We start from the raw sequence: 12,696 nt of genomic DNA, 5'->3' as shown, positions 1-12,696 counted from the left end.
TGCCATGCAGTCATCACAGGAATGGGTCTTTCCAGCTAGGCTCCTTTTATGTATATAATGGACGAGTCTGTATACCATGTAGGTTAACCAACACTGCTTATAATAAAAATACCTCATGTAAAATTATCTACAAGATTTCAATAATACCATTAGCCACCCCCCACCTCTTAAAGGAGGAGGATCTAATAGGCAGGTTACTGTGGGCTCCTGGTGATGGAGGCACTCTAGTTGTCTCCCATTGTCCCACCCTTCCACCCCCAGCCACACAGAGACGTTTCCTGTGGTTCCCTCCCATGGGAGTTCCCAGAGCTCTCCTGCTGCAGTCCGGGGCCTCAGAATAGCAGAGGGCAGGCCTGGGGCAGGTCTTGTGGGATAAATAGGTGCTGTGAGTTGAGCCAGATGCCACCCTGCATGTGAATGCTTCCCCCACCTAAAATTTTCCCATTGGAATCATAGTTCTGGTAATTTCGGCTCCAAAAGATCTCCATTGAAACGGAGCATTGTAAGGGAAGGCTAGCAGGGGAAATCACTCATATCCCCTGTGCTTGGGCATGGGTCAGTCTTCTTGGAAAGCAGGAATCGTAGCCCTGAATGAATGGAATAGAGGAATAGAAAGTGTTTCCTGGAGAGGGCAGTGGACTACCTTGAATAACCAGAGGGCAGAGCCAGAGTAAGGGCACATTTAGGGAGAAAGTAGGAGGGATAAAAAGCCGAGTGAAAATGTCCTTACAGCTCCAAATTCATAAGCAGAGATCTGTGTTTCTTCCCACCTCATGGCTCTGTGAATGTCTGCAGTGTAGCCTGGCATCTGCGTGGTCCCCATCTAGCCAGACAGGGCCCTGGGGAACCTGGGCTTTCCCCACCTCAGCACCTCAGCGTCTGCACATACATCATTCATTCCGCGCTTACTGAGCTCCACCCTGTACCCGCGCTGGAGGCACAGGGACAGTTTGTACCTGGACCTACTCTGAAGGGAATCAAGTCTGTGGAATGGCTTGTGGAGGTCTTTTGTCATATTTTCAATTAGGAAACCTTTTCATAAATATAAAAATTCAAAAATGCTAATAATTTATTTTGCAGTTCAAAAAGTAAAGACTAATATTTGGATTCTGAAATATTCCCTTTACTCTTCTATGGCATTTATTTTTGAAAAGTCCTCTTTTTTTTTTTCCCCAAGACATTAACTGTTTTAACATATTTAATTGTTCAAGTCAAATGAGAGAATTTATTACCTTAATTAAAAAATATCAGATGTTTTGAAAAGATGCCAAATAATTTTTAATAAATTTAACAGTGATGGCAGATTTAAAATTGTGGTGGCATTTAATAATTTTATGTCAGATTTTAAAGAAATACTATTATTACCAAACTCTTCATACCCATTTGTCTAGAGAAAGCAATTGATAGTTTAAAATAATCATACACCATGGGGTATAAAGGAATTAACTTTTATTTTTTATTTCCTGTTTAATTTTTTTTTTTTTTTTTTTTTGCTTTTCACGGGCATTTTAGTAAAATTTGTAAATGCATGTCTGGGATGAGACTCGTTAAACATATTTCCTGTAAAAGCCATGTCTGTCTTTATTGAAGTGCACTGTGACATTTCTTTTGTTTGTTTTTATCCTAACCCTGCTGGCACATTAATTCTTACCAGAAACCAAAGTGACTTCAGGGCTTTTGCTTTCATTATGCTGTCTGCTGGGGCAGTGTTTTATAATCAGATTTGTGCATGCACGTGTGTGTGTGTGTGTGTGTGTGTGTGTGTGTGTGTGTGTGTGCATGCGTGCCTGTGGGGAGGGAGGGACAACTCAGTTAAGTATCATTGATCACATTCTACAGCTTCTGAGGCTGTTTCCTGAACTGGCTGTAACTCACTAAGGGTGACCAGACAGGGAAACTATTAAGTGCACTCAGACAAGATTCTTTTTCTAACGCGGGCTCCTAGTGCCTTTCTGTGGCCAGCCAACTCAGTGCCAGCCATCTGGGGATTCACTGAGGATTCTTTTGCTTCTGTCTGTCGCTTTAGAATCCGTTTGCAGAAAATGAGGAATCACAGCAAAGGTCGATCAGGATTTTGGGAATGAACACTTGGGACCTTGCTCTGGAATTAATGAATTTTGATTGGAGCCTTTTCAATTCAATTCACGAGGTAAGTAAGGGGGGAAGTGATCAAATAAATGCTAGTGCCATTTTAACTAGGAATTCTTCTTGAAGAATATTCATGTGTGATTAGGTTTTAAGACGATCCATTTTCTGGTTGATATAGTTATGCTTTGGGATACCATGGCCCACAGAGATACTTGGGGACTTTAAATATATTGAAAGACTGATCCAAACCTAGGAAAATTAGAATACATGATCATGCTTTATTTGCACCTAATACAATTGGATATTTGTGTAATATATAAATATGCTATATTTTTAATGTTTGAAAACGTGTATTTATATATATGTGTGTGTATATATATATATACATGAAGGTTGAATGGGGTTGAAGAGGTGTTTTATGTTTGATACCTTTGATACTGATATTATAATTTTTCCATGGCTTTACAGTACTTATATAAAAATCACATTTATATGTGTTCCTACATGCACACACACACTTTCCTAAGAACATTCTATACATTTAGACTATGCTGCAGGACTTCAAGCATTCTCTTGGACATTTTGAGATATATTTCAAATTTTTATGTCCATCAGCCTCTCCCTTGAGGACAGCTTAAATGTTTATAAAACATGAGATGAGGGGCAGAATGCTACTGACAATGGATGAATGAATGGAGCCAGTGGAAAGGCTCACAGGAATCAGTAGATGAAAAATGAGGTGGACTGTGTTGCATTTGCTTTGCCAGGTAGTGAAATGTTTCATTACAAAAAGGTCTTTCCTGCTGAAGAAGGAACTCATGCCTGATTAAGAGACCCCCCCCAAGGTTCTCTTTCATTTTGGAGCATCTTTTAAATGTTTTCTTGCAGAAAACATTCCAACATAATGATCTAAATTTGAGCAAGTAGTAAACTCATTCAAGCTAAATGACTTGTGACTTTGGAAGTATTGGTAGAGTGGGATGTGTCCCTGCTTATGTGCTTATGCAGTGGGAGGATGTGAATTTCTTGTGTCTCTCTCACACACACACACACACACACACACACACACACACCTTTCCGGTTGGAAACAAATCTCTTCCATTGCTTACATATGATCAGTCTAGTCCCTAGTTACTGTCAGTTTTGTACCTTACTCTAATCTTACTCTCTTTGTATGATTTGACAGTGTCTTATTTCAGTGGTTCTCAAAGAGTGGGTACCCAGACCAGCATCATCAGTATACCTAGGAATTTAGTAGAAATGCAGATTTTTGGCCAGACCACAGACCTGCTGACTCAGAAAATTTGGGGGGGGGGGGGTGGGCACAGCAGTCTGTGCTTTAACAGACTTCCAGGTGATTCAAATTGACACTGAAATGTGAAAAGCCTTGTCTAGAGAATCTACCTGTGAGGGTCTAATGTACATCTGAACAAATGATGTCATTTGCGCTTGAAGTTGCCTATAGAACAAGTTTGGGAAGTTTGAATTTCATTCAGCCTGTGATGTAAGAGTGTCTTAGGTTTTCATGAAAAGCATCATCTTTGCATTCTAAAAAAAGTACATTTATGTAAGTCTTTTATGTGAACATCATTGCATGAAGCATTTCTGAAAGTCAACATGAATTGTCTTGAATTTAATATATTGTTATTTGTTATATCTAACATATTATGACAGTGGCTATCTGAAATAGTTCTTAAAGACCTATTTGCAGGGCAGGAATAGAGACACATATAGAGAACAGACTTGTGGGCACAGTGAGGGAAGGAGAGGGTGGTACGAATTAAGAGAGTAGCACTGAAACATATGCATTACCGTGTGTAAAATAGATAGCTAATGGGAAGTTGCCGTATCACACAGGAAGCTCAGCTCAGTGCTCTGCGACCACCGAGAGGGGTGGGATGGGGCTGGGGGATGGGAGGGAGGTTCCGAGGGAGGCGACATATGTGTACTTACGGCTGATTCACACTGTTGTGTGGCAGAAACACAATACAACATCGTAAAGCAGTTATCCTCCAATTAAAAATGAATTGTAAAAAATGGATTGCATTTTGTATCAACGTGACCCTGTGCTGTAACAGTAAATGCTGGCATGAATACCTTGTCTTTCAGCAAGAGCTGATCTACTTCACATTCAGCAGACAGGGAAGCGGGGAGCACACAGTGAACCTGAGCCTGTTGCTCCAGAGATGCAATGAGGTCCAGCTCTGGGTGGCCACGGAGATTCTGCTCTGCAGCCCACTGGGCAAGCGAGTGCAGCTGGTGAAAAAATTCATCAAAATTGCCGCTCAGTGAGTGTCTGGTGGTGAAAAATGCAATTCTGTTCCTCTCCTTGAGAGGGAATCTGTTTTTTCCCTGTGATGGGATGGGATGGGCTGTGAAGAGATGGGATACAAAAGGGTAATAGTGAGTTAAGTGACCAAATTATTGGAAAGGTCTGTTCTGAATATTTCTGTCTTCACCTTTAAAATATTTATATCTTAAAGTAAATGTCAGAATACCAGACCATAGCTCTTTGTGCTGAAGGAAAAAGCAGGCAGTGCACACGTGTCCCATTGCGCAGCTAAATTACATGGTGGCCAGGTGAGTTACAGTAGGTTAGGAAAATGGGGGGAGATGCTGAGAAGGGGTGACAACTGTTGAAAGTCAGATGCATTTCAAGGTTCTGCTCCTGGCTCCTTGATGCCCAGAGTATGAACTTTCACTGATTAAACTTACTTTTGTATATAGAATTCCTTCGCTAGGCTGTGTTAGCTTCCAGAGGACAGGGACCATTTCTAATCAAACATTGGACCTGGGGTACCTGGTACTGAAGTTGGTAAATAGCAGTGACTCAGTAGTTGGTTGGATGACATTTTAGTAACTTCCTGGGAGCTTCTGTTAAAATACGAGATTAATGTCCTGAGACCACTCTTGGGACAGCTTTCCAACACAAACAGGCAACAGGAGTCCAGATCTTTCCCAGTTCCTCCTACCTCCCAGTCTTTCCATTTTTTTTTCCTTTGTTTTTCAAAGTAGTTTTTATATCAAACAGTTTTTGGGTACATGTCAGTGTAATATCTTTAGGAAATCTGTATTGAGCACTCATTATGTTTGCACATCTGTGCAGGGTGTTATGGGGGAATCAGAATGAAGCTACACCCAATACCTGCCTTTGAGAACTTTGCTATCTGCTGGGTAGGGGAATACTTTCTATAACTCCAGTGGTTCATTTGCAAAATAGAACCCAAGGGTGCCCTACCATGAGATGAAGTTCTTTCAGGGGCTTTAGAGGATGGGAAGCTTCTATGCCAAGGGAATGGGAAAGGAGGATTAGAAAAACATTGGGAAGAAAGTAGCATTTTGAATTCTAGGTAAAAATTCAGGAGTACACTCTCCATGGAGTTCAAACTCACAAGAGCGAAACAGAGAAGTTGATGGGAGGCAGAGAACATGTAGTCAGGAAAAGGAACCTCATCCAGTTTGACCTGAGTGGAAGGTATTTATGAGGAAGCCATGGGAGACCAAGCTGAAAGGGAAGATAGGGACAAACTGTAAAAGATGTTGAATTTCAGGTTGAAGAGTTTGGACTGAATTGTATTAGGATTCTTTTTTTGTTTGTTTGTTTGTTTTTAGGATTCTTTATATACCTAAATCTTAGACTCATTTTATAATGAATGCTCCTTTTTTTTTTTAATTGAGTCAGTACATTTTCTATAGTATCTATGGACTTCCTAAAGATGAGGCTCTTTGTGGTCCAGAACGTTCTTATAAAAGCCAACTACTTGGTGAAATGGGACACTAATTTCCCAAGGAGTGAAATGACACCACATAGCTTAGTTCCCAGTGTAAGATCATAGCTGTCCTCAGGGAAATGAAGTATGTATATTCACATCTTCTCCATATGGCCCATGCTCTTGAATTATTTGCTTTTCTGGCCTCTATTCCTGGCCCATAGAACAGAATTCCAACAGAAACATAAAGTTAAATTCTTCATAATCACACTGGTACAGATAGCCCAGGGAAAACAGTTAATTTCCATGATCATGCAGTGTCTCCCTGCCTAAGGCATCCTATTTGCATATTCATGTTTCCTTCCTTCTTACCAGTCCCATCCCCCACCTCTGTGGATTGAGTGGATTTTATTGCTTTAGACAAAGGAGTGTTTGCTAAACTGAAATGTTCTAGTATCAGTCTGTTCTTACCTTGCAATGAATGAACCTTGGCGAAAGAGGATTCCAGATGGGAACGGTGACCCATATTAGTGCTGTATCAATTTGTCTTACAGAGAAGTAAGCCATCCCTATATTCATTTTTTTTCTTTTTACATTCAGATATTTATTGTTTGTGGAATTTTTTTTAAATATGACTGAAAAATATGAACCAGGAAACTTGTTTATGGGGAGATAAAAGATAAAAAGATGAGAATTACATCTAAAGATTTTGTGTCGCTAAATGATTTTTGAATATAGAAGAGGCTGGTATACCTTTTATAGTGAATAATAATAAAATGATTTGCCCCCCGGGTCTTCTTTTCAACTCCAACAAATGCTATCTGAAAGTTTTGCTGCATACTGTGCATTTGAGTGTTGGGCAGAGTATAAAAATGTCTAGTTGGAAATGACAGAACCAGTGGGGCTCCCATCATGCTCTACTAGGGGGAGAAAGGGAAAGCATCTGGTTGAGATGCTTCTGGCACAGGGATGGGGCTGTTCTCACTGACCACAGGGCCCTCCGCAGAGGCGCCCAGCATCATCACATGAAGAGATGGAGCTGACTTGAGTCTGCCCTGGCTGGCATGAGCTTGCCATGGTGAGATGAGACAGGAGGGGTGGAATGAGGGAAGAAAGGGCAGAAGAAAAGCAGAGTTGCAGTAGTGATACCTTTAGGCTCCTTTATTTCTTAGAAACAGATGGACTTTTAAACCATAGGCCAGGAAAGTGTCCTGTTTGTTTATTCATGGATAATACCAAGCAGGCTCCACCTGGGAGAACATTGGCAGAAACCAGATGAAGGGCCAGTTAGACTGAATATCAAGTCCTCATGCCTACCAGGAGACTACAGGCAGAGTCCAAAGTTGGACAGAAAGACTATGAAAGGGACAGACCATGCCCGCTGCAGACCCAGCAGAGAGGGGCTTGCCAGGACTGTGTTCATCCAGTTATTTAGTACAGTAGGTGTACAGGCAACAGTGCCTTCCCAGGTTCCCCTATTAAGGAGGCTGAAATTTCCAAAATGCTCCTAGTGGGTGACCCCCACTGCCTTGATGCCCAGGTGCAGCTGTCCTGGGCAGTGTCCAATGCACAAAACTGGCTCCAGGAGCAGACAGGTTTAGGCGGGACCAATGAGGGCATGCTGCTGCTGCTAAGTCGCTTCAGTCATGTCCGACTCTGTGCAGCCTCATAGATGGCAGCCCACCAGGCTCCCCCGTCCCTAGGATTCTCCAGGCAAGAACACTGGAGTGGGTTGCCATTTCCTTCTCCAATGCAGGAAAGTGAAAAGTGAAAGTGAAGTCGCTCAGTCGTGTCCGACTCCTAGCAACCCCATGGACTGCAGCCTACCAGGCTGCTCAGTCCATGGGGTTTGCCTGGCGAGAGTACTGCAGTGGGGTGCCATTGCCTTCTCCCAGTCAGGGCATAGCCAGCTCTATATATTACCACTTCAGAGCCCAAAATAGCTTCCTGGTCCTGAACTCAGGAACCCTGCTCCCATACACACCTGCAACTGGAAATTGGTATAGTTTTGGGAAACAGAAGTTATTAATATGTTCAAGAATCTTAAAGTCATGATTGCTTTGATCAATCATGTAATGACTTGAAGTATAACTTAATTTAAAAAATCAGACTGTAAAAAGTTTTATATGCAAAAGATATTTATTGTAGCGTTCTGTATTGAATTGAGGGCTTCCCTGGTGGCTCAGAGGCTAAAGCGTCTGCCTCCAATGCAGGAGACCCGGGTTTGATTGAAAATAATTTAAACGTTCAGCAATAAGGGAATACATTTAAAAATGTATTTAAATATGTTTTTGATGAAGTGTTCTATAGCTGTTAATGATAACAGTCAAGAATCCACAATATGTAACAGTGCATACCTGAAAAAGCAGGATGCAGAGTTGTGTATACGCTGTTCCCCAATTCCATTTGAGCCGCTGGTGGAGATGTCATGCAAGAAATGACATCTGAGGACAGCTTAGTCAATGCACATTAGGTACTTTCTATTGCTGCTAAGCACTTCCGATGCTGAAGCTGAAACTCCAATACTTTGGCCACCTCATGCAAAGAGTTGACTCATTGGAAAAGACCCTGATGCTGGGAGGGATTGGGGGCAGGAGGAGAAGGGACGGCAGAGGATGAGATGGCTGGATGGCATCATCGACTCGATGGGCATGGGTTTGGGTAGACTCCAGGAGTTGGTGATGGACAGGGAGGCCTGGCGTGCTGCGATTCATGGGGTCGCAAAGAGTCGGACACGACTGAGCAGCTGAACTGAACTGAAGCATTTCCATATTTTTTTCATATTTAATTAGGATAATTTTTTAATTTTAAAAACTTGCCTCAGAGAAGTTATTTTCTAATTCATCCCAGACTAAGGAGTGTTTGGGATGGCTGGCATGGAAGCCCACCCTCCCTCTGCTGGATCAAACCCCCTCAGCTGGCTTTGAACATTAGTGGAGTTTTGACCAATTAAGTTGAAGGGCAAGATTGACATTCTACAGATCGGGTAACTTTCCAGAGTGATTGGAGCTTGACATGGTCTTGTTTTGCAGTATATTCCTTTTTTCCTCAAAAGAGAAATATGGGACAGTGTCCTCATAATATATGCCATACTTTAAATATATAAGTATATGCGTAACATAGTAGCTATTTTGTTGAGAGAAAAGGAAATAATGTCTAAATGTAATAGGAGGGGAGCTTAGACCTATGAGATAAGAGGGACTTGTCAAAAAAAGAAAGGCAACATACAGATTAAAGAGACAGGACCCAGGAGCTGTTATAATGGGAGTCTGGGCTCTGTAAAGAAACATGAACGCTAGAGCTTTCAGTTGAAATTGTAAATGCATCCAAAACAGATTTTTTAAAAGAAGGAATCTTGAAGTGTCCAGAGAGTATCAAGAGCACCCATCTTTGGAGAAATGCCTGTTTAGGTCTTATGTCCACTTTTTGATTGGGTTGTTTGGTTTTCTGGTATTGAGCTGCTTGTATATTTTGGAAATGAATTATTTGTCAGTTGCTTTATTTGCTGTTATTTTCTCCCATTCTGAAGGTTGTCTTTTCACCTTACAGTTTTCTTCATTGTGCTAAAGCTTTGAAGTTTAATTAGGTCCCATTTGTTTATTTTTGTATTTATTTCCATTTCTCTAGGAGGTGAGTCATAGAGGATCTTGCTATGATTTATGTCAGAGAGTGTTCTGCCTATGTTTTCCTCTAGGAGTTTTATAGTTTCTGCTCTGATGTTTTAAGTCTTTAATCCATTTTCAGTTTATTTTTGCATATGGCATTAGAAAGTGTTCTAATTTCCTTCTTTTACATATAGTTGACCAGTTTTCCCAGCACCACTTGTTGAAGACACTGTCTCGATTATATATATTTTGCCCCCTTTGTCAAAGATAAAGTGCCCATAGGGGTGTGCATTTATCTCCAGGCTTTACATCTTGTTCCATTGGTCTATATTTGTTTTTGCACCAGTATCATACTTCTTGATGACTGTAGCTTTATAGTATAGTCTGAAATCAGGAAGGTTGATTTCTTCAGTTCCATTCTTCTTAAAATTGCTTTGACTAACCCTCTCACACTGTTGGTGGGAATGCAAACTGATAGAACCGCTGTGGATAACAGTATGGAGATTCCCTAAAAAACTAAGAATAAAACTACCATGCATGCTTAGTCACTCAGTCATGTCCGACTCTTGTGACCCCTTAAACTGTAGCCAGCCAGGCTCCTCTGTCTATGGGATTCTCCAGGCAAGAATACTGGAATGGGTTGTCATCTCCTTCTCCAGGGGATCTTCCCAACCCAGGAATCGAACCCACATCTCCTGCACTGCAGGCAGACTCTTCACTGGCTGAGCTATGAGGGAAGCCCTACATGATCCAGCAATCCCACTACTGGACATATACCCTGAGGAAATCAGAATTGAAAAAGATACATGTACCTGGATGTTCACTGCAGCACTAGTTACAATATCTAGGACAGCCTTGAGGGATGGGGTGAGGAGGGGTGTGGGAGGGCGAATTCAGGAGGGAGGGGACACATGTATGCCTATGGCTGATTCATGTTGATACATGGCAGAGGCCATTGCAATGTTGTAATTACCCTCCAACTAAATTAATTAATTTAAAAAAAAAGCACAGATCTTTTCCTAAAGGCAATGATGAGTGGAAGTATTTGAATTTGTTTTTGTTCAGCAGATACCACTCCTCTCTCAGGGGCACATAGGTCATGGAGCAGAGTTCAGCCCCGCCCTAGAGGTTGAACCCTGTGGCCTAGGAGAGTCTTGGCAGCTTTATCTTTTGTGCTCATCTGGCAAAAGGGTGTTGCCTAACAGTACCTTCTGCTTTCTTTAATCCATAGCTGCAAAGCCCAGAGAAACCTGAATTCCTTCTTTGCTATCGTGATGGGTCTCAACACTGCTTCTGTGAGCCGGCTGTCTCAGACCTGGGAGGTGAGCCTTGGCGGTCCATGGGAAGGATGGAGTGGGTGGGAGAGGACAAATAACACTGAATGGGAATGTTCCACCAAAAAGTCCTTATTTAAAGTAAATTGATTTAAATGGTTTAAATGAGAGAAGTACCACTAGGAAAACATGTTATAAATTAGTGTCTCAAGTCCTTAGGAACTGTTTTTTTTTTTTCTTAAACCTTTTATATTGTATTGGGGTATAGCTGATTAACAAACAATGTAGTGATAGTTTCAGGTGAATAGTGAAAGGACTCAGTTATACATGTACATGTATCCATTCTCCCCCAAACTCCCCTCCCATCCAGGCTGCCACAAAACATTGAGTAGAGTTCTATGTGCTATATACATTATTGGTTATCCATTTTAGCTTATGGTTGGTTGCCAGGGGGTGGAGCGGGGGGATAGTTTGGGATTTTGAGATAGGCATGTACACACCGCTATATTTAAAAGTTTTGATCAAGTGGTCTTCAAAATGGTTCTATAATACATATAAAAGAAACAGAAATTGACAAATGCTTCCTAACTTGAATTAGTTTTCTGTTTTTCTCCCGTGATGTCATGGTTACAGTTCCATGTTGGTCCTTTCAAAAGCTCCCGTCTGTCCAGAGGCAGGTTTGCTGAGATGCTTATGAATTTAAGCTACCAGGCCTCTCACGTGCAGGACTCCTGGCAGTGTGTTCACGTGGATGGCAGATATCTTTACAAAATTTACAAAAGTAGTTTTATATTCTTTTTTTTTAATTAAAAAAGAGGGCCCACAAAATGTTATATGTTCCAGATCTCCCAAATCCTGGTTCTGCCTGTCACTGTTGTATGATCAAGGCCATTGGGTTCTCAGGCAGAGAAGCCCACTTGAGCAGATGACTTCAGTGTTTCTAGGCTTGGAAAATGATCACCCTGGCCTACGTAGGCAATAGAGGAAAAGAAGTTGGTTTGAGGAACTCAAAGAGAGGTCAGCAATCATCTGGAGTAAAGGGCCAGATGGTGAATATTTTCGGCACGTTGTCTCCATTGCCGTGACTCAAGTTTCCTGTTGGACTGCAAGAGCAGCCATGGTTAGTCTGTAAATGATGAGCATGGCCATGCTCCAATAAAACTTTATTTACAAAAGCAAAGGGACAGGCATGTTCTGAACCATGGACTCTGAGGGTCTATGTGGGAAAAACAGAAATGGGGGTGTCCCTGAATATTGCCAGACACAGATATAGGACCCTCTGCCTCCGCTGTGGCCCCTTCACCTCTTTCTTTGGGCCTTTGTTTCTTTCTCTGTCTGTTCCCTACTGACAGCCCACCTCACTTCCTGCACCGTTTCTCTTCCTCATCCTCCTGCTCTAACCGTCCAGTCCCCTCCCTTACGGATCCAGCCTGCTCGTGGCTTCCTGAGGGCCCCTCAGCCTCTCCCCACCTGCCCTGCACTCTTCATGGTCCCCGGTTCACACTCCTGCAAGAGAAGCTGATGGGCCAACTAGTGTGTTTCCTACATTAGATCTCAGCAACAGGCTGTGGGCAACTTTGGGGTTCACTTTCTCTGCATCAGGGGCCACATTCTGGTGGAATGCACTGTGGTCACCCAGGGGATAGGGTCAGTGCTCCTTAAAGGAGTTCAAAAGAAAGGCCATGAAAGGTCTGCAGCTCTGGTGATGCACACAAGCAGATGCCCTTCACGAGACTCAAGGAGGTGGGCAAGGAATGCCACAGTTGATCAGAGCAGGGGGGAACAAATGGCTTGCAAGGGTCCCGGGAGGAGGGTGGAATTTCAGGCCACACCAGAAGAAAGCAAATATTGAGAAGAGAAGAAGTCAACTAAATTCACATGATGTGCATTTTATGTGTGTGGTGACTGCCCGCCATGTGTGGGGCTCTGCATCAGTGCTGAGGCAGACTGCAGGCCAGCTTAACACCAGGTCTGCCATGGTCAAGGAGCTCTCCAGCTCATTCTGGGTGGGCCCCAGCA

At 42.4% G+C, this 12,696-nt stretch overlaps 1 protein-coding gene across 4 annotated transcripts in view; it reads left to right on the top strand.

Annotated features, from left to right (window-relative positions):
• Positions 1-12,696, top strand: part of RAPGEF5 (Rap guanine nucleotide exchange factor 5) — a 232,784-nt gene that overhangs the window by 199,834 nt on the left and 20,254 nt on the right. For all 4 annotated transcript variants that reach the window (XM_043871607.1, XM_043871605.1, XM_043871608.1 and 1 more), the window contains 3 exons: positions 2,027-2,149; positions 4,198-4,376; positions 10,635-10,725. In XM_043871607.1, the coding sequence (XP_043727542.1) occupies positions 2,027-2,149; positions 4,198-4,376; positions 10,635-10,725 (393 nt within the window). The remainder of the gene's footprint in view (positions 1-2,026; positions 2,150-4,197; positions 4,377-10,634; positions 10,726-12,696) is intronic.

Source organism: Cervus elaphus, chromosome 18, assembly GCF_910594005.1.
Source record: "Cervus elaphus chromosome 18, mCerEla1.1, whole genome shotgun sequence".
Lineage (NCBI taxonomy): Eukaryota > Metazoa > Chordata > Mammalia > Artiodactyla > Cervidae > Cervus > Cervus elaphus.
Note: the sequence above shows the minus strand (reverse complement) of the source record. Positions and strands in the feature narration are given on the sequence as shown.